Source organism: Oryzias latipes, chromosome 3 (assembly GCF_053564925.1).
Source record: "Oryzias latipes strain Hd-rR chromosome 3, Olatipes_Hd-rR_3.1".
Lineage (NCBI taxonomy): Eukaryota > Metazoa > Chordata > Actinopteri > Beloniformes > Adrianichthyidae > Oryzias > Oryzias latipes.
In genome coordinates, this window is record NC_136239.1 from 29,746,112 (window position 1) to 29,774,022 (window position 27,911).

The 27,911-nt window shown below is 37.1% G+C and overlaps 1 protein-coding gene across 3 annotated transcripts in view; it reads left to right on the plus strand.

Annotated features, from left to right (window-relative positions):
* mdga1 (MAM domain containing glycosylphosphatidylinositol anchor 1) overlaps positions 1 to 24,521 on the plus strand; it is a 204,292-nt gene extending 179,771 nt beyond the window's left edge. For 2 of the 3 annotated variants that reach the window (XM_078945266.1, XM_023953565.2), the window contains 3 exons: positions 3,042 to 3,175; positions 14,865 to 14,982; positions 22,182 to 23,288. In XM_078945266.1, the coding sequence (XP_078801392.1) occupies positions 3,042 to 3,175; positions 14,865 to 14,982; positions 22,182 to 22,267 (338 nt within the window). In that variant the 3' untranslated portion in view covers positions 22,268 to 23,288. Of the gene's footprint in view, positions 1 to 3,041; positions 3,176 to 14,864; positions 14,983 to 22,181 lie in introns of all 3 variants that reach the window. The other variant, XM_023953566.2, reaches the window with a different exon arrangement.
* The last annotated feature ends 3,390 nt before the right edge of the window (positions 24,522 to 27,911 follow it).

Below are 27,911 nucleotides of genomic sequence, written 5' to 3' on the forward strand. Positions count from 1 at the left end.
ATGCAATCATATTTGCACGTGGCGGGAGAAATTTTCCAATTTTCCTCCTTCAATTTTCATGTTGTCCTGCCAGGCAGCTCCAATGCGATGCTGCTTTGATTGCCTTATCCATGCAGAGTTAACACTCGTGTCAAAGAAAAGGCAAGATGAGAATAAGGTAGAGGGGTCAGGGAGAAGGAAGATGAGATGAGAGAAGTCAGGGCAGGATGAGGGTCAGGGAAAGCTTAGGCTAAAAAAGAACATGCTTCATAATGAGACCCAGACCAAAGAGAACAGGAGGAAAAAGAGGCGAATAAAGTACAGAAACACTCAGTGGTTTAAGAGCAGCCATTACCCTGTAGGTGTTTAGAAGTAGTGAGAGGATGATAATGTACTGTGAATGGTTTTTAAGTGCTTCATTGTAAAGCTTTAAGTGTTAAAAGTACTCTATATGATAAATATGTTTGAATGCATTGATACTATCTTTTGAATTGCTGTATTTTTCCTTCTTTTCCACATATTTGAAGATTGTCTCTTTTGCAATTATTGGTGTGCAAGACAAGTGTTTTTTTTTTTTTTTTTGTTTTTTTTGTCTTAACACAATAACGAAACAAACAAAAAAGGCTTTTTTGAGTTGTTATTTTGCAGAATGTCAAAAATTACTTTATCACCACAAAGTGCACTTTGCCTAAAAGTGCTAAACATATATTCAATGAAACACTTTCACTTTTTAATCAGACAAAGCAAACTAAAAAAAAGATCACAATGTGACATATATATCTGTATATATTACAATATAATTTTGGATGTAAAAACAACAAATTTGTGAACATTTCCTGATGTAACTGGGGACTTTGACTTGACATTACACTTTTAGCACATTCACTGTGACACATTTAGTTCTCTTTGATCCCGACCACCTTTTATCTCCTAGGATAGTCAGCTTCATTTTGGGTGAGGCAAAACAGCAAAGCCAGAAGCATTTTTTCTTACAGATTGTTGGGTTTATTTTTTTCAGTGTTCGTTTGTTTTTCTTGTTGTGTAGACATTCTTGCTCCTTTTGTTTGCTTGTGTTCTAGACTTCTTCCTGTTTTGTTTTTCATGCCTTGCATTTGGATCTCTCACCTGCACACCTACCTGCACCTTTTTCATCTTTAAAGAGCATTTCAATCCACAAAAAGTCTTTTTATTTCACATCTGTCGTAGCATTTTTAGGAGTGACTGCAGTCTTTTACCTATTTTTCTTCTACAAGAAAATCAGGAAAATTACCATATGTGTATATTTTCTCTGTTCTGCCTAAAACTGGAGAGTGTACAATCTAGAAAACATTCAAGCCAAGCCAGACATGCCCAATGTCCGGCATGTTGGCCAAATGTGGCCCCCTTTCAAATTCTACTGTCCCACAGTCTTTTGACATAAAAGTAATAATAAAATCAAAACTTTATTTTAAAACTGGGTGTATGATTTCTTGATTAAAATTGGCTAAGTCACGTTGTAAGCCATAAACCTGTGGCCACAACCGGTGGCTACTTTACCTTCACAGCCTTAAGGGCCAAATGTGAGGAACAGTTTTTTTTTGTTTCAGTGATCAAAGCCATCTTTCTGATAACTATTTGTGTTATTACTAGTATTATTTGTATTCACTTGATTTAAATTTACAAGTTTACAGTGATCATCTAATTGTAAATAATTTAATGTTTACAAAAGTTTTTCTTTTTTTTCTTCCCCAAACAGACTTTTTCTGTATTTTTAGTCTCCAATTAAGAAATTCACAATAATTTTGGTCAGAATGTGTTTCAATTTATTTCTGTTCAATATGAAAACATGAAAAGTATCCCATTCCAAAAGTATTCATTAAATAGGTCATTTGCATTTAATGTTATTATAAGGATGCAAGCTGGATGGAAAGCCTTTACATCATATCTGGACAACTTTGCACAGTTAGGACACCCTTGATGGAAGCATATGTCCATGCTGCACACATATCCATTCTCCAAATTATGAGCACACCCTATAGCACACAGATGCCCCCTGCTTGTCTATTTGTTTAAGAGACTGGTGGTTGGTTAATGTTCCAATTAGGAGCTGGTTGGAGATCGTTAAGAAGATAAATGAATCTCTCACATCTTAGAGAGCTGAGAGAAATAGAGACAAGAGAGAGAGAGTCTCATCCATTGCTCACACAACATATTTCATTAAATCCACACACCACTCGACAGAATAGTGTGTTTTGTGCATATACAAAAGGAAACATGGTTAATTAACACATTCTAGAAATCTTTTTTTTGTGTCCTTTCAACAAGTCCTTCTATTGTCAGCTTTTTTTCTGTCTGGATGGCTGTCGGGGAGAAATCCAAATGTCCTGCATGATGACATGAAAGCATATTGCTAAGAGACAACACAGATTTAATTTCAACTCAAAAGTTTCCTGTATCGTATAAGTTGCTTTTTCCCAGTGGGTTGCTTAACAAAGTGTCATGTCTCTGCTACTATAGTATCAGCTCTCGAATCAATCAGTTAACAGTGATTGTTTTACTTCCACTGTATTTTTGTGGAGAACAACCTGTTTTTGTGCTGATATTGTCCTTTCATTTTAAAACATGGTAAAACTGTGTTTGGTTATATTGCTTTTTGTGCAGAGAACTAGATGCAGAAATTTAAAGAGCTGGTTCCGCCATGTCAACTTTAAATATGTAACATTTGCAGTAACATTTGCCTGAAAATGTCATCGACTGGTGTTGTCATAGTGAATGCATTGCTGATGATTCTGTGATAGCTTAAAATAGACAGATTATTTTTGGGTGGTATATATTAATTTTGCATTCATTTTTTTCTCTTGTTAGATGAATAATTGGAATAGAAACAATTCAAAAATACATATTTTTTTTATTATAAAACAATCAAAGTTTGTAGTAATAGAACTACAGTGTTTTTAATCAGATAATGAGGCAGACTTAGATGTTTGTTGGGTTAATTAAACAAATTGTAGGAGTAAACTGACAGTTCCTTCTATCTTGTGTGCTTGAGTCTGCTTACATGGATGTATGCAATATCTTCACAGGCACACTCAATATATTTCTCAGAATGGGAAGCTTTGCTTCAGCTTTGGATTTACTGAAGTGGACCAAGTCTGGACATCAAGGTCCAGACTGGAAGAGAGCAGACTTTGACATCAGCCCAAGTGGACCCTTCCAGGTAAGGACTTTTTTTCTTCCTACAACAGCAATTATACAAAAATCAGAGCTGAATGAAGTAGGAAATCTGCAGACCTAAACTACCTTCACAAAGATCTTTTTCAGGCGATCAACCAATTTTTTTTTTCATGGCCAATAGTAATTAGTATTGGGTCGGTAGGTAAACTGCAGTAGGTAGTCAAGGCAGTCGTTAACCAATATTTTTAGCCAATATGTATTTGCAGTGAAAGCAAAAATGTCGGCATCATAATCGTGAAAAACTTCCTTCTGCTTCGCAGTAGTCAGCTGAGATGTGCTTTAGGTACAACTGTGCACTCCATAGAGATCAGTATATACAAGAAATTCAACCTCCAGTTATTACTTCCTTAGCTTTTCCTCTCTGCCCAGCGTCATAGGTCTGGTTGGTCTTTGAAGAAGATGACACAAAAATGGTTGCGTCCTTGATATTTGTTCTGCTGCTGCTGCTATTTCTTCTGTATTATTTCTTTCCCTGAAGAAAGATCACCACTTCAGCCTGGAACAAACAGGATTTTTATACACTTACTTTATAAAACTGGAGAATTCCTGAAAGACTTGGGCTTTAAATTCTGCTTTGAGTCAGATGAATGTTTCATACGACATTCTTTGCAGTGACATTTGGGGCTCAAAAGAACTGGAGATAGCCTTTGAATTAGATTTACCAGCAAGACATTCTTTCCAGCTTCAGCGTTACCTCATACACCGAGCTTAGAGATATATCAAATCTCCAAAATCTCTTTAGTGGTGGTAAGATCCCAACGGTCTCTACAGGATGAATATTTTAGTGATTACAAAGCTAAATATATTCCAATTTTTTTGTTGGCTAGTATCTGTCCAATGGGAGACTCTGAGAACATAAATTATTTGAGAGTCTGTCCATCAGAACATGTCATAAACATCAATGTTTGTAGTGCTGCCAGTGCAATACCATTTAACCCCTTCACGTCACTGATTGTTTTCTTTACTGAGGAAAATCTCACTGTGGTATAAATATTGGACAATATTTTAAAGAGACTGCAAACGTGCTGCTCATAGATGATGATGGAGGTTGCAGATGCAGGAGGTTGCAGGTGTGGATGTGTAAGCACACATTCCAAATGTGTGTTAAGCTCCTGGATTAAATATAACACAGCCATACACTTTAACATCAATAAATAAAATTTAAATGATAGTTATTAATGTAAAGAAATATAAGCAATGATATAAATAAAAACCCCAGAATATCTTTACTTGATCTGTTCTGTGAAGACTCTCATTCATCCAGGATGGAAACGTTTTAAAGAAAGGTCATCTGGATTTTGCTTTTCAGGTTGAACATTTTTCACTTTGGATCCAGTCAAGATTAATCTTTTTTTCCCCCAAAAAACTCTTTCGACTTCGTCATCAGTTCATTAAATAGAAGAGAGCGCACGATTATGGCATTTTCAACAAGCTGTGAGTAATGATAAATGAGAACCTCTACCTTATCACTTTTTGCAAAGTTGATTAACAAGTAAGACGAAGAAGAAATCATAAATTATTTGATTTATTTAAAGTTATTTGTAAAGAAAATTATTGGATCAAATTGTTTACGGAAGACTTGTGGTTTACTTTCTGTTATAACTGCAGGTTGAGCTTTTATTGAAGCATAATCCAACATGCTAGTTTAACACACTAATTACGAACTACAGTTTAATTTGACTAATAACTGTTGCATTAAAGTAAAGCTTTGTCATCCTAGACTTGCACTGGTCAAGGATCTTAGTAATTAACCAATTACACCATTGTGAACCGCATTGCAAAAAAGTGAACTAAAAGCATGAATGAAAGTCTGAAGACATGAGTAACAGTCAATAAAATGAATTCTGATGGTTTCTGGTGGTTTTACTAAACCATTATTGTGTATCAGAACTATCCAGAAAATAGCAGTTCACTCTTTGCTTGACTACCGCGACCTAAACTCAATGTCCAGAAAACAGAGCAAAACCGAGCTGACAGGAACAATATTGAATCAAAACTCATCCAAAATGCAAAGATTTTTGAAAACGTTTTGATTTTGATACCGGACTGAATGTCCTATTTGTTTTTCAAGCAACTATTAACCAAAGCTACACAAATTCACAATATAATTAATACACAAAGAAATGCACGTTTATTGCTCATCATTTGAAGGTGATAGGTTTAAATTAAATATATATTTAGTCAATATTTGAAATAAAAGTGCCACGAAACAGAAAAGGGTGTTTGAATTCTGTCTAATTGATGTCTCTTCTGCTTTTTGGCAGCTACTTTTTTGGCAAATGTTCCACTTTTCTCTCAAAATCTCTTTCCTAGCCACTTAAAAGTTTTGAGTTTTTAAAAATGTTTGTGTGCATACTTTGTCCAATCAGCAGAAAAAACAAAAGTAATCATGTTGTACATTTTGTTGATCATTCTCATCACTTTGATTACAGTTTACTGTCTGAAAGTTTATCCAAAGAGTTTTAATGTAAGCCAATTGAACCAATTTTGAGTCTTCAGTTCTTTATAATCATCATTTCCAACACAGGCACTCTAATTTTGTTGAAGTTATTGTTATGCTTAAGTAAAATCTCATGAATTAATGATGTTATTGATTTAAATACGCAGGTAATTATTTTTGAAACATGCATACCTAGCCTCCCATCCCCTGCAGCAATTAGCTTTGACGGGTCAATTAACAGGTTTAGCTATGAGCAAGGGATGCCTGCTAGTTGTTTTGTAATGATTGTAGATACCCTTTGTATGTCCAAAGGGAAAATTGAATTCATGATGAATGTGGATGGAGTGCTTTAGCTGGGGGGCTGCATTTACTCTGTATTAACTGCATGACTCTTTTCTGTTTTAAAACTGGGGATGCAGCATTTTTGGTAGGAAATAGATTAAAAAAGCTATGGCACAACAACTTACATGTTTAATGGAATGCCCATAACATGCTAAACTCTAAATATTAAAAGCATTTTAAATATATTTTTTACATTTCTCAGCAGCTTTTGAAAGCATAATCCCACTTTAGTGAGGGGGGGGGATTAATTGTATCATTACTTACTTTTTGACTCAAGTAAAGTAAAGTAAAGTAACAGGAGTTGTGATATGTTGGGGTAGTTAAGAGAACCTTGTGACTTCATGGACGGGATTATTTTGTCTCTTTTGGCTGCTCCCCTTAGAAGTCTCGAAAGCAAATTATTCAACCCATCTAATCCTATCCTCTGCATCATCCTGACTCAAAACAACTACCCTTATGTCCTCCTTCATTCATGAACCTCCTCTTTGGTCTTCCTTTAGACCTCCTTCCTGGGGACTTCAACCTCAGCATTTTTTTTACCAACATAATCACAGTCCTTTTTCCCTACATCTCCACACTATCTTAATCTGGTGTTACTGCATTTATCTCTAGAACATCTAACACAAGCTGTTCCTCAGATGTATTCATTTTTGATCCAATCCAACCTTGTCACTCCCAAAGACGATATCTTCTGCTATGCTACCTCCAGTTCTGCCCCCTTCTCTTTCTCAGAACTGCTGTCTCCAAACCAACACCATGGCTGCTCATACAGCAGTCTTTTACTCGTTTCATTTCATGCTTGTTTACGCTCTTTTGTCACACATCACACCTGACACATTCCTCCACCCATTTCAACCTGCTTACATACATCTTTTAGCCTCTTCTCTGCACTCTTCAAAACTCTGGTTTTCTGGACTGTTGACGCAAAGTACTTAAAGTCTTCTATCTTCGTTTCCTTTGGTCCCTAAAACTTCACCTTTTTACTTGATTCCCTCTTATTCATACTGTCTTGCTGCAGCTGACCTTCATTCTTCCCTTTTCCAGAGCAATGCATGTTGTCAGGATAAACTTTACTTGATCCTCACTTAACCATGCTACTTCCTGCTTCACAACAGCCACTTCTTCTCCTCTGTGCTCACAAACACCCTCTTCATTCATCAACTCTTCAAAGTTCTCCTTTTATCTTTTAATTACACCTGTGGAACCAGTCAGCACATTTCCATCCATGTCCTTGATCACCCTAACCTGCTGCACATCTTTCCATTCTTGTTTCTCTGACTTGCCAACCAGTACAGATCTACCTCTTCATTCTTTGAATCCAACATGTCATACAAGTCCTCACATACCCTTGATTAGACCTTTGCAACCTATGCCTTTACTTAAGGGTCTACATTTTAGCATTTCAACAAGATGTATTGTGTCTTGACACTGAGAGAAAACAATAGAATATCATAAAATGCATTTAACTGTGATGAGATTAACATCATTAACTAAACAGTAATTGATGTGCTATGTTACGAAATATGGTTTATGAGCAGTGGTGAAAGTAGATTTTTGTTTATGCTGGTACTATACCATCATCAAAGTACAGTTTTAATAGCAATAAATGTAGATTAGGGGTCTAATGATTAATCATTGAATACATTTATTCAACCACAAATATATGTCTGAATCAAGTTGTTTATTGAATCAAATTATTCATTCATTCATTCATTTATTTTCTATTCCGTTTTATCCCTTTCGGGGTCATGGGGCTGCCAGAGCTTATCCCGGCCACTTGTGGGCGAAGGCAGGGGATGTCCTGGACAGGTCGCCAGTCTGTCGCAGGGTAGAATGTCCACAATCACACACCCATTCACTCTCACACTCACACCTATGGACAATTTAGAGTTGCCAATTAACCTATGAAGCATGTTCTTGGATGGTGGGAGGAAATTATACCATTATAAAATTGTTTCAAAATTAAATAAATTGATGATAATTGATCATACCAAAACTCATCAAAACTCATATCAATACCATTTGGATTGAGACATGGTGGGTTTATTTTACTGTAACCTAAAAACAACCAAGTAACATCACAGCGGACAACATATATATGATGACAACAAATAATAATTAAGCCATCATTCCAGTCCAATGTGTAGAAACACTTTGAATTTTGCAAAAATAAATGCCCGTACTATGTGGTAGAATATTCTAATAATGTTCCCTTTGGATTATTTTGATGTGGAAAAACAGCAGTGGGCTGAACCTTATGAAACTAAAATATAAATGGATTTACCGTTCATTCTTGTTTGCTTGTTTGATTGTACACATTTACTTTACATGTGATTATCTTGCAAGAAATACAAGGAATTTCCAACCGACTAACTATTGTTTAGGGAAGCTACAGAATTGGCAGATACCGTGAGGAGGAAGAGGGACGTAGATCACATTTAGTAGCGATGATAAGACATTAAAAACCACAGAAACTGTAAAATTATGAGATAAAGTGCTGCCTGGTTCATGGTCTTAGCGGCATAAGCCTGCAGCTTCTTTTAAATAAGTGTCAAAGCAGTAAAGAGCCGCCACACAGCTGATCTTCCAGCCGATACAGAGTACCTCCGCCAGATCTAATTGTCAATTTCCATGCGGGAACCTCCCAAATGGATAAATAAAGTTGTCTATCTGTCTATATCTATCTATCTATCTACCGGCTTACTTTCAGCCCTGCTTATGAGCAGTAAATACACATTTTTTTAACCTTATGTAACACAATATGCAGACAAATGCAATATGTCATTGGTAACAATTTAATTAACTCATTACCTTTTTAGTTTCACTTATAAGGAACAGAAAAACAAATAATGTAAGAACTATGTGTCACATTTGTATTCAGAATGCATTGTTTAACCCACATACCTGTTCTGTGGATCTCAAATGGAAAGGCTTCTGACCTTTTTAGTAAGTATCATTAAAATGACATAAGAGAAAGAAACAAAAAAAGAGGAGTTTCTAAAAAAAAATGCAATAACCTTCTTTTATCTGAGACACTGGAGTTTGTCAAACTCTGACTTGTCTGGCTAATATTACACAAAAAAGTAAAGGCTGAGAAATCCCAGTTTTTTCCATTTAAACATGACATGAAATTAATGAATAAAGGGAAATAAATCCACCTTGAATTGTGACAGAACACACACAGATTTATAATTTGAAGCTATAGGTTGCCTGCAAGTCTTGTCTGTGGTTGTTTTGAGTGTTTGTGTTATGAACATGCAAAATGTGAGATGCCTCTTTTGAAGCTTTCTAGTCTTTCTTTATGTCTTCAAGCAGAAACTGCAGTTAAGTCAGTAACAGGTTTTGAAAATTATTTTTAGATGTTTTCAGCTGTTTACTAATAAGATTTTGTTAGTTAGGTTTAAACATGAGTATCAAGTTTATGAAAATAGAATTTCAATAGAGGCACAACAAAAATGCAGAAGCATGTCAAGGTGAATGTACTACTTTGTGGACATCTGTGTGTTGTGTTTAGTTCCTGGGTGGCCTGCAGGGAACCAGGCCAACCGACATTTCTGTGCCTCCCTTTACAAAGGGATATTTCAAAAAGTCCCTCCCTTAATCTCTCTTTCTTTCTTTCTTTCTTTCTTTCTTTCTTTCTTTCTTTCTTTCTTTCTTTCTTTCTTTCTTTCTTTCTTTCTTTCTTTCTTTCTTTCTTTCTTTCTTTCTTTCTTTCTTTCTTTCTTTCTTTCTTTCTTTCTTTCTTTCACTTTTCTTTGTCACACACAAGCCGCGTTTACATGGGCAAAAGCAATCGGAATGAACGCCTGATCGGAAAGAAAATGCGTCATGTAAACGCGCCGTTCGGAATACTCTGCCCCGGTCAGACTCATTCGGATCAGAATTTCTTTCCGATCGAGATAGGTGGGTTATACCGATCGTTTATCCGATCGTGGAGCATGTAAACGGTCATTCCGATCGTGTGTCACTGCTGCTCTGGTTTACGTCACGCATAGAAGGTGTTTCGCTGTGAGAATGCTTTGGAGCGCATACGGGACCGACCAGCTCTGCGGACGCCCCTTGAAAAGCGCCGCTCCGCTCTCGCCCCGCTGGCTCTCCCCTCTCTTTCACCCCTCACGGGGGAGATTCGGAGGAGGAGCGCTTCGTGCCCCCTGACGCTCACTCGGTCCACTGGCACCCGAGTGAGCAGAGCAGCTGGATTAATAATTTTGTGTCGGGGGGGGGGGGCTTTTTTACGTGTGCGTTTTGTTGTTTTGTTATGTGTGGGAGAATTCAGACTGCGAGCCGTCCCGCCGCTCTGGGTTAGCGGCTGCAGGACTCAGGAGGAACCGTGTTCGAACAGAGCTCGGGCCGCTAGCTCACAGAGTGGCTTTGGGGCGGTCTGTGTGAACTTTTCAGAGCAGAAATAAATGTCGCTCAGTCCTTAGAAAGCTGCAGATTGCTGCGTTTCTTGCACGGTCCTGGATTTTGTGTCCATCCATCAGGCTAATGATGTTAGCCCGTGTTAGTCTGTCCTAAGCTTTCGTCCAGCTTAATTCTTCCACAAAAAAAGCACTGACCACACAGATTAAATATAACGATGAGCGAACAGGCAATTCATAATATTCATGACATTAATAAAAGCACGTTTGGAAGATCGTCTCGTATGTTACCGAGCTGCTGCATAAATGTCTGTGGAAGCGGTTTGTTTACAACGGGACCTATATCCTCATCCGGGTGATTTTTACACTACTGCGCATGCCCAAATGATTCATTCCGAACGAGAGTGTGAGCCATGGGAACGTTTGTTCTAATCGGAAAAAAGGTTTTCTGTGCCCATGTGCACGGGTGAATTTTAACCCGACCATTGATCCGATCAAGATATTCTGCCCATGTAACCGCGGCTACAGACTCATTTTCACCTCACTCCGAAGCCTGTATCCCCTGTGGTGATTTGCTAGCACATCAAGGCGAACATTAAAGGTTACAAAGCTTGACAAAACGACACTGTCCCAACTATGTCTTGACACTTGATGACACCATCTTTGATCTTGTAGTCTCTCTCCTTCACACACTCACACGCACACAAAGCCATGTATTTCTTTCTCATGCCCACTCTCTGCGTCACAGTCAACGGAGTCATGGCAATTACTTCCTTCTGGTCCTTCATATACATGTGGAATAGGATGTTTTTATGTGTTATAAAATAGTAAAGTGCACGTCAAATCGAGTTAATCATGTGCATTACTCATACAGTATGCCATTTTTATCAGCTGGCTGTTTAACTTCAATCAGAAGGACTATCATGTTGCTATTTAATTTGATGTTAGTTATACATGTACTCAGTTTATCTTTATAATACATACAAAGATTTTTTTACACAGAAACCTTTTGTTTTTCAGTTCTCATGGCGCAGTGTTATAGCTCAGAGGAGCAGATGTTCTACATTTCTGTGTGTCAAAGCCAATGTGTCTGCCTTTCAATTCCTTTATTATTTTCTCATTTTTTGTAATTATTCAGCAATCTGGTATATTGCTTGATCCAGATGCACTTGCAGGTGTACAAAGGTATGCCTTGTTAAGAGCCATTATGAGTATCTTGTTTTGCACGTGTGAAAACTGGCTCAGCTGGCTGTGGTAATATCTTTAGAAAGATAGGTTTAGGGAAGAAGGCTTTTGGCAAAACCCGCTTTTGATACAATTGCACAGTAACAAAACTCCCAATTTTACTGAAAAACAGTGGAAGAGACAGTTAGTTTATGTCCTTTTAAAGACTTGTATTATTTTACAGCCACAACTCTGCCAGTCTGTTAAAGCTCTCTCACCAAACATGATCCACACATCAAAACCAAAAAACATAGGCACACTATCTTTTGCAGCTGAACTTTGTCATTCCTCATTTGTCATCATAACAGCACCACGTCTTTTTGCTTTCAGTATATATTTATAACCTAGATACATATTCACTTGTCCTGAGAATAGTTTGATTCCTTTGAATTTTGTGTCCTCTACCAGAGGCCTGAGAGCGTGAGGGACCTGCCCAGTATCTTAGCTGTTTCTAAGAACTACTCTTCCAGACAGATATCATGGATAATGTGCCTGGAATGAGCTGGAACTATTTTCGCAGTTTGGGGGTCATGGCTCAGAGTGTTCATATTACCACAAGGACCTCTGTTCCTCCATTTCTTTATCTGTTCATGTTCCTTTTCTCTGATGTTGCTATCACTTGGGATTTCTACATCTATCAATTCTTCCCCTTTTCTCTTTCTAGTTCCTGGGCTCTATTGTTAGCTTGGTCTAGGCACTGGTTGGATTTTCCGATATCAGTGGAACAAACCATGCAGGGATTTTTTCTTTCATGATGGTGCCTGCTCTTCCTGTACTTCCTCTTCTGGGTTAGGACACAAAAATGGTCCGGTATATCATCCAAGGTTGTGAAGTCACCAAGCTCCTGTTGATGCCCCCAAAAGAAGAGAGGATGAGGTCCATCCTGAGTATCTAAATTCATTGAATTTTGTTGGGTTGTCCTGGGAGACGCTCCTTTATAACATGATGTTGTCATCAGAGACAGGACCTCTTGCAGATTGGGCTGATGGTACCACTTTTCAAGAAGGGGAGAGTACACTGTTCACATTTAAGTGTGAAGTGACTGAAATGAGAACTGGAACCTCCAAGCCAAAGGCCATGGTTCTTAACAGTAAAAAGGCGGTTTGCCCTCTCCTGATAGGGCGGTGTCACAAGTGAAGAGGTTTTGGTGTCACGTGTGATGGAAGGATGGAGCGTGAGATTGATCAGCAAATGGGTGCAGTGGCCGCAGACGTGCAGTCCTCTTGTAGTGAAGAGGAAGCTGAGGCAAAGTCTAAAGCTTTCAATTAACTGGTCAATTTATGTACCTACCTTCACCTTGGGCCGTGACCGAAAAGATAAGATTGCAGATACGTTAGTTAAAATTAGTCTCCCCTGTAAGATGGATGGGTGCTCCCATAGAGTTAGGGTGATAATTACTGCTCTTCCACATCTAGAGAAGCAAGTTGAAGTAGTTTATTTCTTTCTAAAATCTTCTGACGACCTCCCTGGGGAGATATTCCAGGCATTGGGGTTCCCTAGCAAAACTAGAGGAAATTTATGTGGAGAGGGAGGTCTGCCAGCTCACTTGTCAGGTTATTCTCTTTAGTGGATAAGATCCAGGTCATTGAACCCAGGCACATTCGAGTCGGGTAAATTTGCATTCACATTAAACACAGGCATGCCCCTTAACCACAGAACGTTGGTATTAACAGATGGATTCTGTAACATGAAGCCAGTCATGCATATTTGCCACCCCTCTGTGCTTGCATGTGCTCACCTTCTTGCTAATCTGAATTGTCAATATTCACATTATTTATACATTTCTTTAAAAAAAAAAAAACCTGTCTCAGCCTTCTGGATTTTTTTCTCACAAAAGCTTGAGTCATCTACCAGAGGCTTGAGGGTCCTGCACTGTATATTAGCTGTTCCTAGAATGCCGCTTTTCTGGACCGAGATGTCTGAGGTCTTTCCAGATATCTGCTGTAGCCACTACTCCAGCATGAGGGTTACTGCCAAAAATGCTCCAATTATCATAAGCACCACTGTCAGCTTCACTTTCCATGCTTTCTCCTATTCTTCCCTGAGTCATTGGTATTTCTTTAGTTTTTCTCTTCAGTTTCTTCTTCTTGATGTTGACATCACTTGGTACTGCCACATCCATTATACCAGCTTTCCTCTGTTCTTTATCCAGTACCACAGTGTCTGGTTGGTTCGCCATTACCATTCTGTCAGTCTGGATCTGAAAGTCCCACAGGATCTTTGCTCTCTCATTAGGAGGTTTGTATTATTCTAGCAGCCACTTGGTTGTGGCCCTCATGTATGCTTTCCTTGCCGGCATCTTACACCCTGCAGTTATGTACTGGATTGTTTCAGGTGCTTCTTTGCACAGCCATTGGTAAGACTTCTTGATATCAGCCACTTCAGTTATGGTCTGTTGGTACATCCAATGCAAGGGTTTGTCCTCCCATGAGGACCTGTCCTCCAGCACTGCATCCTCTGCTCTCCATTGCCTGAGACATTCACTGAGCACACGTCAGTTGGGGTGTAGATAGATAGATAGATAGATAGATAGATAGATAGATAGATAGATAGATAGATAGATAGATAGATAGATAGATAGATAGATAGATAGATAGATAGATAGATAGATAGATAGATAGATAGATAGATAGATAGATAGAGTACGTAAATGTATAGTACGTGAAGTGCAAATTAGTCACAGCCATGATTTCCTTTAAAGCAACCACTTTAAATTTGATGAAGCATCATCTTTTCCATTTTTTATTAGCATTGCCTTGTTTTAAGGAAAGCTTGGTAATAAAAGGAAAATTTAGATAATTCTTGAAAAATGTTTCATGCAAACAACTGAGCAGATTAACTGAGATTTTATGACAGATTGGAAAACAGGCTGGTGAACTTGTCTAATCCTTAGGAAGTTGTATTTATTACTACCGTAAAATTGATGGGGTTCTCCCTAAAAAAAAAATAGTAATTGAGGTTGATATTTCAGAGCAACAAAGGACTCTTTTTGCTATTTTCTTTTCAAATGCCAACCAGACTTTGCTTGGTTTTGATGAGCTGTGTGTTGAGGGCTTTTGGTGCCTTGGTCCACTGCAGTAATTAGGCTGTCAGTCAACACCCAATAGCTGGTGGCTAAAACATCAAAGTTTTATGATGAATATTTTGGTAAACTGTACCTTCTGCAAGATAAAAAAAAAAAAGAAATGAAAGCAATAAAGTACAACATAATTACTTTTTTGGTTATACACTTTTAAGACAATTTCCTGATTATGTTTATTACATATTGTAAAATATGCTTATGTTTGTGTTTCTTTTTAAAACAGATTGTCTTCGAAGGAATTCGAGGGTTAAATTATGAGGGAGATATTGCAATTGACGATGTGTCCATCACCATTGGAAAATGCAAGCGGGAAAACAATCTAGACAATGCAGGTAAGACAGGTAAGAGTGTAAAGGAATGGAATTACAAAATCTGATCAACTAAATTCTCATCTTGACAAATCTAAGTTAAATAAGCCTGGAAAACTGGAAAAAAATGTCAAGATCCTTTCTAATGGAGTTAACAATATTAAGATAAGAGACCTCCAAACAAGGATCAAAACAATGTTATGTGTGAGATGTCAAAAAAGCCGACTTGTATCGGGGATTACAATGTAGCAGTGTGAGAGCTTTAACTGCAAAGCAACAAGTGAGAACAGATTCTTTGAAGTAGTGGACATGAGAGGATAATGTGCATCTTTGCATGTCTGATTACGCTAAAGTCGATATAAAGTTATGTGCAGTTTGGGTTGGATAAAGCATCATAGTTTGTCAATAAAAAAAAAAACTATAACAATTTGATTATTAGAGCTTAGGTTTCAGAAATGTGCAACTTCTAGGCAAAATTTACATTCATGTAAAAAGTTAATTAAATTACAAAAAGGGGAATATGTATGATGAGTCCAGCAGTGGACAGAAACGGAAATAAACTAAGGGTCAAAAACAGAGAGACTGAAGCATGATGAGTAAAGTGTATGTGTGGTTTTAAAAAAGGAACCACAAATGAAAAATAAATTAAGCAAAAGAAGAAAAAAAGCAAAAGACCATGGAAAAAAAAAGTTATTTCAGAAAAAAAAAAAGCATGAAACAAAGGATGTTTATCAGGTGAGCTGTTTTAGAAATATGAAATGAGAAAAACAAATTTCCTAATTTTAAAACTCAAATTTCGGATAAAAATTCACAAGTAAACTCACAACAAGAACAATCCAAAATTGGGGAGGTCATGGAAAAGTGACTTTGTGAAAGACTCAACATTAATGCACAAACCTGAAATGGCACTGCTGCCTCTTTGTCAGGTAACATTTCTGCCAAGAAGAATGAGACGAGGCATGCCAAGCTTGTAATATTAATCACAGGAAGACTCAATGCACTTATTGCTGCCAAATTTGATTTCACTAGGCACTGATGAGAGGTTGTAATACATCCTGTTTTTAATTTGTCTTACATTCAAAAATGTTGATAAAAATGCATTGGGATGAAATGTACCCTGAACAGAATTGTATCATACTAAAAAAAAAAAACATAAATCATATATAATTATAGACATGGTTGGAACATAAATCAGTGGAACTCTTTAAAGAGTTTGAACAATGTCATTTGGTGCTGCATTATGCATCTGTGAGGGGAAAATACATTTAGTCCGTCTGAAAATACCCTCCAAGAGGTGGATTTCTGCATAACTGCTACTGCCAGTCTACGGATTTGGATTATAACAAGTAAATATCAACCAGAAAGAATAACTTTCGGTCATTGCAGGTTTCAGCAGAGATCTTTAAGACCCGTTAAAGAGAAAAGGTAAACTACGGAGCCCGTGTCCTGACATAAAAAAAATAAAATATATGTCGTCCCCACAAATTAATATCTTGTTTCCACAAATTAATATCTTGTTCACACAAAATAATATTCCGTTCCCACAAGATAATATTCTGTTCCCACGAAATACTATTTTGTTCCCTCGAAATAATTAAGTTATGCGAAGGAAATAGTATCTTGTTCCCACAAAATAATACTCCGTTCCCGCATTAATTAATTTGTGCAAACGAAGTAATTATTCACGTCATAAGTCATTCATAAACACGGATTGCTGCTTCGCCTACCGGACATAGCTCCTAGCTTCATAAACACGGATGTGAGCAATAGTTGGATTTACAGCAGATACCTTCACATTTCTGTCTGTGTGTGTCTCATTACATTGCATTGAAGACACGGAAGATGTTTAGAGATCAGATTTGTTTATTTTAAAAAGCTCTACAAAAGCATCATACTCGTTAGCAGTCACTTTTTATCTGAAGGCTAGTAGGCTACATGCTACGTATCCCATCATGCATCACGACTAGCCAATCATTTGTCTTGTTGTTACACTACAGTTATAGGGACACAATGATCGGTCGAAATGCATTATGGGGAAAACGTGATGCACGATGGGACACATAGCATGAAGCTTTCTAACCTTCGGATGCCCGAATGCCGGCAAGACAGGCTAAAGAGCTCTGCGGCGGAGCTAGGTGCTATGTCCGGAGAATCGCTGTGGTGTGGCAAAACAGCAAGCTTGGGCATCCGAAATCTTATGATATTTTTCTTATATTCATTGAGACAATTATAAATTGATCATTCTTGTTTTTCTTTTTCCTTTCTTGAACGTATGTGGGTCTCAGAGACACGGAAGTTACTGCTGAAAGCGGCTTTTGTGGCCGGCCGGAGAGCATATCCGTGTTTATGAATGAATTATGACGTAAACAATGATTTCGTTCGCACAAATTAATTATTTAAAGGGAATGAAATAGTATTTAGTGAGGACGGCATATTATCTTGTGGGAATGGAATATTATTTCGTGCGAACAAGACATAAATTTGTGGGAACGAGATATATTTCATTTTTTTTTTTTTAACTTGTCCTGTCCAACAGCTAGGCAGACAGATGAGAGCTGAGGGCCTCTTGGGTTGGACATATTTTACTTTAACAGGAGGGGTTATTAATCTTCAGACAAACCAAAGGTATGTCTGAATAAACCCCTTTTGTAATTGAGGCCAAACTTTATTAATTTCAAACATGTCTGAAAATCTTTGGTGTTGGACCGGACGGAAAAGGAAAGAGGGGAAGAAGAGAGAGGGACGTTAGAGAGAGGGGGGGATATTTCATTTTTTTAATGTCAGGACACAGGCTCAGTAGTAGACATTTACATCTAGGTGTAAAAAATATTCCCTAATGTTTATGTAGGCCCTCTGATCTGGTTGAATCCATACATGAGGGTAAAGAAGATTATTATAAACAAAGCCAGCGATAACATTGAATAATACTTAATATACAAATTTATAAAATCTGCATATACTTACTTTGACTTTTGGGTTTTGTGATGCACATTGGGAATCATAAAAAATCATGTTAAATTTGACCTTACCACAAGAGTTGTATGAATAACCTGTTGGATCTGTGCTTTGTAAGAACATTATGGAACAAGGATTTTACTTTAAAATCAAAAAAATTGTTGAGGAGTCTAAATTCAAAACTGTGTTATTTTTAAGGGCCTATATCGTGATTTTCTTAAGCCTTTTAGAGTAATTTATCTATCCATATAAGATAGTAAATTTTGAAACACTAAAGAACAATTACTTTGATTACATTCTTTACTTACTCAGAAGTAAGACTCTGAGGTACCGCCTTTCGCTCCTTGTGGGTGCCGCCCATTTAATGACATCATGTTGAGTCTCAGCAGCGTGTCTGCGTTTCGCCCACAAAAACAAACAACATCCAAACTTTTCCAAGGATGGATGTGCATATTGTGCGTAAAATGATTTTTCTTCGCTGATTACAACTAGCTCAGCAGAAAAAGTGTGTGTGTGTGTGTTAGCCTGGGGCGGGGCTGGCTGCGCAGACTCCTCCTGGTTTTTAGAAAAATACTCAGAGATGAATGAACAGATCAAAATGCCGCTTTTGGGTGGTTTTTAGTGAGGAATTATAATGCACCTAAAATCTAAAAATTATTTTGCATGATATACCGTATGTCCTTTAACTTTTATTCTAGAATGATGTAGTTTTCGGTTTGTAGCCAAAGTATTGTGACTTTTAAGAACCACTCCAAAAAGATAAATATTTTTAGTGTTTTTAACATGCTCTTGTAGCATTTTGATGAAGGAAATATATAAAGAATATTTAGATTAAAATCCTGTTTCTGCATATTTCTTTATTCAATACGTGCTGAATCAGGAGCAGACTAAAAAATACTTTTAAAAAAGCTTGTAGTTGTTACGTACAAACTATAATCAGCAGGCCACAAGATCACTGCTCCGCACCATTCATTCAGCATCCACCTGCAGACATATAGATCCATGTACATCTTTGTCTTCCTCGTCTGAGCTGGCATCTGACTCAGAACTGTGCGTCTGGATGGCTCCAATATTTCTCACCATTTTGGTTGCACCTCTAATGTTAGCTTGAGGCTGTGAGGGGATGTAACAGCAGGACAAGGTGTGCCAACGGTCCTGCCCACAACTCAGAGGTAAATTTCTAATGAACTACTGCCGCTCTGCAGAAACTATGTCCTAGAAAACAACAAAGGTTTTGATTTTGCCTAAATACTGCATAATCATAATTAATAGACCACTGGGGACACTTTTGTAAAATCAATCAAAAGATGATCAGAGTGGGACTAAAAGTTCACTTGTATCAAATACAGTACTTGCAGAGCATGTGGAATTGTTTAATGTACATTCCGTACAATGACCTTCTTACTTTGCTGTCCACAGTAAATTCCACCAAAAAAAAGTATTCAACACTTGAAATTAATCTTTTATCAAGAGATTTGTAATTGAAATCTGCCATGATGTAACTCAACGCAGTAAAGACTGAAGGAGGAAGAAAGGATGCAGAGGTAGAATGCATTTTCAAAATCTTCAGGAGCTTGTTAGGACTTGTTAAAACTTGGTGTAAGAAAAGAAAAGAAAAATCAAAGACATTAAATCCATGCACAAAAAAAACTAAATAAACACACTCCAATGAATAATTAACAACATTTTTCCACCTCAAACTCTCTGTGTGAGATGCTTGTGTATGGCTTCTGAACGTGTGCTTGCTGCGATCTATTACATGTGCGCATGTTACAACACTGGCGGATGAGGTAAATAATTGATGAAAGTATAAGCAGGAAGAGGAAGGCTCTTGAGCTCTCCGAGTGTGAGTGTGCTCAGGCATCCTGCGGGTTTCATCTCGGCAGAGATACTTTGCGCAAACAGATGGGTAATTATAAGGAAGGCAACTTAAAATCACTACTGTAAGAAGTACAATTTGTTTGCCTTGTGCAGCTTTTACCTCCTTGCATTCAGCTCCCTAAACTGAGAATTAACGGATAGAAATACAATTTTAAGGGCTTTGTTAATTTGTCAAGGCAATGCATGTCATAATTCATGTTCACATGACACTTACAGTAAGTCAAATTGCTGACTTCAAAGTACATATTTTTTATTACATTTCATGAATGATACTGCATGTCTGCAGTGATGATCTTTTTGGACAAAAAGGACCTTGCCCCATCAAAAGGCTCCCTATTTCTCTTTGGTCTGACAGCCATAATTCATCGTTATGAAAAGAGAATATGTATGTGAACTAAAATGTAATAAAAGAGACACATATATAGGCGAATGGCAGAATGAGTTATGGCTTTAATGGCCCCTGACTGTGGGTTAAAGGCCAGGAAGAGGAGGAAAGTCCCAGTTAGGTAGAACACTGTGTTCTACTTTCATTTTTTTGGTTCATGTGTGTGTGCATACTTGTCTGTGTTGTGCCTGTAGCTTTGCTTTGTTATAGGTATTGATTTTGTGCCTGGAGGATGGACACTTGGTATGAAATCATATTGATCTTTTTAATACCACGCTCCCTTTTTAAATGAAACTCTGTCTGAAGATGTTGTATTTGTAATTTATGTATGAAAGGGGGACTCAGCTGTGCTTGTGGAGAGGAGAATGGATTTCTATGGGCAGAATGTAAGAATTCAAGTTAAAGAATAAAAAATTGAAAACTCTAGATGGGATGAAGTACTTTGTTTTATTACAAAATGCTTGAAATTGGACTAGATAGGGTATATAAAAACATTTGCTTTAGATTTTTCATTCCCTTTTGAAAAAAATAACAATAACAGCTCGCCAAAAATAAGAAAAATTCATACCGTGCTTGATAGTTATGATAGCATTGTTTCATTTTTATTGAATTCCGATAGTTTATTGGTGTGGTCTTTAAGATAAATGCTTTTATATACTTTTATTGCCATTTTTCTTTTTATTCATAGCATTTTCTCATTCCACCTTATAATCAACCTATCTACCTTTCATTTTTTCCCTTATTTTATTGTGATGTCGCATTTCGACTGCCTTTCTTCCAGCACCAGTATAATAGTTTTTAAAAACAATAATCATTTGTCCTTTTTCTTTTGCATTCTTTTACAATCTAACTCATCCACATTCGCTTCTGAAAAATTTTAAACCTTTCTTGAAATTTGCTCTAAAGTTGTTCAAAGTCAGAGATCTGTCTCCCCCTCTGGTCATTGACGGGAACCGTCTCCAGAGTTCTGAGTGCACTTCATCTCCCAGCAACCCCGGCGCATAGTTTCTGGATTTCACACACCTGACTTTCATTTGCTATCACTCACAGTCTACTTAAGCACTCCACTGAGCCTCACTCAGTGTGAAGGATTGTATTTTTTTTTTTTTTTTTTTGCCAAGTTGCCTGCATTGCTGAGCTTTACATCCAGACGTGATCTTCTGCTTTCCTGACCCTGTTTTGTCTCGGATTGCGTTTACCTGCCCCAACTTTCATCTGGATCTTGACTATTCTTGTTGTTTCTCTGATGCTCCTATGGTCATTATTGACCCCTTCCTGTCGGACCCTGATATAGCTCTGTGGACTTTTAGCTGAGCTAATAAACCTGCTGCAATTGGAACCAGCCGTCTCCCTGTTTTGACACAAAAGTGGACGAGAGTCTATTTGTTTTGTCCACGCCAGAGGTCAGATGCCTGTTCAAACTCACCCAAATGAAAAGGGACCATCAGTGTGATAATATTCTGCTTCAGACCAAAAAGCCCTGCTGTGAATGAGTTGAAAAAGATGTGCTAGCAGGGGTGAATGTGGACTTGTTTTTTATACAGAAGAAAAAAATTTCAACCAACAGGCTTAAATATGCAAGAGTGGACTAAAATGTTAAAGTCAAACAAATATTTCATATTACCCTCTGGAGCTACAATTTACTCCATAATTTTGTTTCTCTAAAGGCCAGTTTCAAGTGAGATAGTCCCAAAACTGTTTAGTTTTAAAGCCCATATTACAAAAAGCAATTGTTCCCATTCCTTTATTCTTTATCTTTAAATATTGACGTTCATATTGAATACTCTATTCCTTTATTCTTTTTCTTTAAATATTGACGTTCATTTTGAATACTCCATAATAGGCATATTTTTTCTCGTCATGAAATGCTTTGTGACTTATGGTTGCACTCTGGTATTTGTCAAAGAAGGACCTACTTACCTACTTTTCTATGAAAGACAATAATTCATGACATTGAATACCATTTCTTGGCGATAACTGATCAGCCTCTTCCCTGTTTCTGTTTCTGCAGTCCTGATTGGAGGATCACGGTCTCTCCCACTGGCCAGCTGGCTGACCTTTGGCCTCTCTTGTTTCCTCTCACTCCCATACAGATGATGAGCACTTCCCACTGCTGCACCGCCTGTCTGTGCTGTCAGACACTGCCCTGACCTGTGCTCTTTTACTTCCCTCTCTAACCACCCCCATTTTTTTCCCTCTTCGTACCCGTTTCCTCACCTGTCTATCCTCCTGGCTTGCAGTCTCACGTCCTCGCATCACTTCAAGTCTTCTGTTTTGAATAACTGTCTAGTTTATTGTCACTTTTTTTTTTGAGTCGCACAATTTGTAACTAGCTGACACTCATATTGTATTTAAGGTTAGCATACGTAAGGTTTAGCAAAATTTGACATTTCTTCCATGTCATCCTATAAGAATCCCCTTATCTGATCTGTGTCAGTGTCACTTTTACCTCTGCAACATCAACCTCCTGCCTCCATGTGTCCACCCCCTCATGTACCCGTACTCCGTTAACCCTCCGTCCTCAGAAGCTCCAACCCTATTCCCCGGACACACCAAAGTGTCGGACACTCTACCAAAGATGATGAAGATCTAGAGAGAATAAAACGAGGAAATGGTAATTCCACAGAGAACGTGAAAGGACAGAGGAAACGTCTGAATTTTTCACTAAGACTGAATCCCTTTTTTCCACCCTTTGAGATGATGGGTGGAGCTGAATGAGGGATAACGGCAGACAAAAACTGTTGAATCAATGAATGAATAAAGGAATAGCTGAGTGACAGACGCACAGGAATTGGAAAGCTGCGTCCCCCGATGGTCTTTCTGCTTGCCACAAGAGACAAACCTCAATGGGGAGTATACATATTGTTTATCTCAATAACATATATAAATATATATTATATATAACAAAGTTTAAACTAAAACACAACTAAGACGGGACTTTACTAAGTGAAAATTAAAGAAGCACAAAGTTTTTACGACCTCTGCTGTTCTCTTGGTGTTTAATTTACTTTTTGTGTGCTGTTGCAGTATGTCAGACCTACTCAATGTTTTTGATATTTTTTTTGTTATGAAATCTCAAGGGTTAATGAATAATAAAGTATTATATTCATATCTATAAGATTTAAAGAGGATGATTTCCCATCTGAAACCAGGTTCTGCCCTTGGAAGGAAGTTATTTTTCATTGCTGAACACAGACACAGCTCGGCATGCCCATTACCAGTTATACCAGCTGGAATCTCAACTGACTTTCAAAGACAACATAAGTGAAGGGTTTGTTTTTAATTTTTACTTTTACTTCAAAAATAAAAAAGATTTGGTCATTTCAGTTCTTAATTTATTAACATTATATACATTAAGATAGTGATATCATTTTCTGATGAAAAGATCACATCGATGATGAAAGACGTAAAGTACCCTGGAGGGAATTCAACAACTTTTTGAGTGTCATGTATCATACAAGGTTCGATGTTGGTAGCAATAAACTCTTGATACCTTAATTACAAATGGGCCTTTTTAGAGTAATCAGCTCTACTTATATCATAGATGAACTGTAAAGCTCATAATGCATTTATCCATGTATACTTTACTACAAGTTACTGCTTAATTTTCCAACTCATCCCAAGTACGTCCATGTTAGCTGTCACATTGTTAGTGATGTACTTTTATGTTTGTTGACCATCTCCATTGCTGTGTACTACATATTTATCAAAACAACATGATTTTCGACACATGTTCCATCCAGTCTTGCTGTTTTTTTGTGTTGTTCTGTCTGTTGCCATTGTACCATTGAAGCTGTCCTTGTTTGAATGGATCGTATTTAGAGAATCATTCCGTCTAGGCACAAGCATGTCATAAAATCAAATCAAATCAAATAAAAATAAAAAAGTAAAGCCTCTCAGGAAAAACCTTTAAAAACTCTTTCAATATTTTAAAATGCTTCCTGTATCCTCCTGTATCCTTCCTGTATCCTCTCTGTGGTCACTAAAATGATAAAACCAATGGCTGTGCGGCATACAAGAATGAAATGTATTATTCTAGATCTATTAGAGTGGCAGGTTTTGTTGTAAATTCTGTCATAATGTAAGCAGCTTACATGACTTGCTTATTACTTTTAAAATTCCCGCACAGATGTTCATTTTCTCCCCTCATGTTGGCTGTCAGGTATTGCTTTACAATGTCCTGTTCAGATCAGTGGCAGTAAAATTATTCTTTTGAAAACTTTGTTACATATCCATAGAAGCACATTTTTCATTTTACAAATATTTTGTTTAATATTCCATCTTAAATGGGCTGATGTTGTATTCAAGCAACATAATATATATGTATGCAAATATAAACAATTACCCACTATTCTCTTCTGTTCCAAGTTCTATTTGATGTTGAACTGTGTGACGTGGGAATCCTAAACACAGGGACTTGCATCTACTTTGAAAGAACAGACATTCTTTGTTGTTGGTGTTAAATTAGAATCCTGATTAATATTTTTTGATCAGAGCAGCTCAAAGTAATCAGCTTTTGGGGGAAAAAAGCCTATTTAATGTTTTAATTAATCTTTTATTTTGTCACAGATTTCAACAAAATAATCATTTGTTTTTCTTCAATTTAATTTCCACCCTTTTTTTATTTAGTGATAATTGTTCTTTATAAGCAGTTTTAATAGATCATACAGTAACTAACTCTTCATTTTGAACGGTTCAATGTGGTATGCAGAGCTAAATTAGCATGTATTGTACTAATTCTGATCACACGCTGCAAAGTTTTGATTACGTTTTAAGTAACATCCATTGTTTCAGCACAGAACAGGATAATTTTGTTTCATTTATCACTAATTTTAAATTGCAAAACCTTTTTTTAGACAAAGTATACAAAATCATTTATTTGGCTGAAAATTAAATGTTAAGCCTATTTGTTAGCATTGCTGTTTAAGGGGGTCTAAATGATAAAACTATCAACATAATCTATACTCATCTTGCTGAAGGTTTTACATCCGTACAATAAGTAAAGTGGGAATCTAAATGTGTCAAAGGATAAAGACAAAAAAAGTAAAAAGTTAAAAAAAATTGGGTAACATAAAAAACACACCCCCAACTTGTAAAATAGTAAGAAAAAAATAATCAAAATGCAGAGAATAGTAAACGCTATCAGAAACATATATAATGAGTTGAAGTGGAACAAAAAAGGAATAACCATAAACAATAAAAGTAGGCTTATAAGAAAACAAGGTTTAACATAATATGCATTGTTTTATCAAAAAGCGCATTTTTTTCAACATCTAGCTTTAAAAATTAGGTAATATATTTTTACATGCCCAAAACAATGATTCATTCATTCATTCATTCATTCATTCATTCATTCATTCATTCATTCATTCATTCATTCATTCACTCAGCCATTCCTTGCTTTTCAAAATTGAATCCAGAAATTTAGGAACAATGTTTATAATTACTATGATCAATGCTCTTCAGGATTAAAGTATTTTTTATATTAATATTTTTTTAATTTAAACTGAGTAGTCCATTTAAATACATTCTTAAAGCTAAAAGCTTAACATGCTTTGCATTTTTATTTGTATTATCTTTAAGAGGGGGGAGTTTTTATCTCAAGAATTTGATCTGATGTTAAAAGTCAGGTGTGTTAATTTAATTAAAGACAAATTTCAATTACCAAAATCATTTTAAGACATACTGAAGAGTCTCTGGAAGACACTTTTAAGTGTAAAAGGTGTCATCATGGGTGTTTTGAATATTTACAGCTAAATGAGAATCAAGTCTTTTCTTTACATGTTTGTCCCTTTTAAAGTCCACCAGGTGAGTCTTGAGTTTTACATAAAACGTGTTTCTGAGGCTCAAGTTTTGGTTTATTTTTGGGCTATTTTTCCAGATCCCAATGCAGTAACATGGTGGTCAAGAGTAATGTTACATTCACACCACCCTCTGCAACATGCGTTGAAGCAACAATTTGCAATAAAAGGTCTGCGTAAACGGGCATAGGGGTGCATTTCTAGATGAAACTCTCGTCTTCACGCAATACTAGGACTGGGTATCACCAATTATTTCCAAATTCAATTTGATTCACCAGAGCCTGAATTAATTCGATTTGATTAGATTTAGAATTTACATGGTTTTCACATTTAGACATATTTGTATAGTTTCAATTTTACACTTCACGCACTGTAAAATGTAGTAGTAAAAACAATAAACCAATGAGATTGTTAACACCATACAGTGTTACATGGTTTATCAAACGGAGAAGCTCCAACAAAAATGTGCCTGCGTTTCAGTTTGACCATTAGGTGGAGCTCGTGCCATGGCATTACACTTTTTCCCAAAGCTTTGAGCAAAAAACTGTCCTTTAGACCACAAATGGTTACTTTGAAAAAAATGCAAGAGTTTGGAAAATTAATCTCTGTAAGTTAATAATACTTTTTGTTTAGTCAGCAATGTACGTTTAGGTCGAACAAGCGTTCGCACTAGCCTTCCTATGGGAAATTCCATTACACGTTAGCATCAAGCTAGCAGACTTAGGCTTTATGCTATTATGTTTTAGGTCTCCGGAAAAGGAAAGGCATAAAAGAGCATTATTTAATTTTATGAATAGAACATTGATTTATTAAGCTTGTATCGATTCAGATCAATTTCTTGATTTTATTAACCCAGCACTAATCGCTAAGCACATAAATCCATCGGGCTCTACTTAAAAAATGGACGTCCGCTGACCATGCATTGAAAGGTAAAGCAGGTTGAATTTTGACCAATGAGGGACTCTAAATTGGTAATGACAGAAACATGGAGTCCCTTTTCCTACACGGACATGCCAATCGTTTGAAAATTGATCATGGAGGACAAAGTAATAACTGCAGTTCTGTCATATGTCAGAATGGAGCTTTGAAAGAAAAAGCCAGGAGCAAAAGTCACGAGATTTAAACCGCTCTAACATTTTTTACCAAGCGTCCTACAGATACAGGTACATATGCTAGTGTCCGGTAGCGACAATCTAATGTGAACTCCATAGGCTAAATTCACGTTCAAGGATGTGCATTTCCTGAACTTGTGTTGCATGCCCAATGTGAACGTAGCATAAGAGTTAACAAATACAAAGTCATACATTATTTAGATGAATTTAATGTGGTATATTGACAGACTAAATACAATACAGAAACTTTTAAGGAGCAGTGATGCTTTGGATTGGCTCATAGAGATCAGCCAAATCTCTGAAAAGTATTTTTCAATCCATATATTTTGTTTTTGACTTCCAATGATAATGTTATCTATCAAACCCCTTTCAAGCCGGTCTGCTGCGTGACGGAGAGGACGGTGCAAGCTCAGGAGTGAATTGGCCTCAGGATGAGAGTGACACTGACAGCGACAACGAAGGAGAAACTGAGAGAGTATGTGGCGAAGACTATCTGACGCTATTTCAATCCGACACTGAGGAGGAAGACTTCCATGGTTTCAGTGCACAGGAGGAAGATGAAGAAGGCTCTCAGTGACTTTTACGTTCACATTTTTAAAACAGCCTTGTTAGTGCTGTGTTACGGTGTGTCACTGTTGTGGAAGAAAACATCCGGCGCACACGCTGCGCTTGCCTCTGCGCACAGTTTATTACAGTTCTCTTTCACTCTGTATATCAAACATGAACGCGCACCCCCAAGACACCTCCGCTGCGTGCTCTCTTTCCCTCTTGTGCTGCACGCTCTCTCCCCTTCTTCCGCCTTCTTACAAATGCATGGTTTCAGCACAT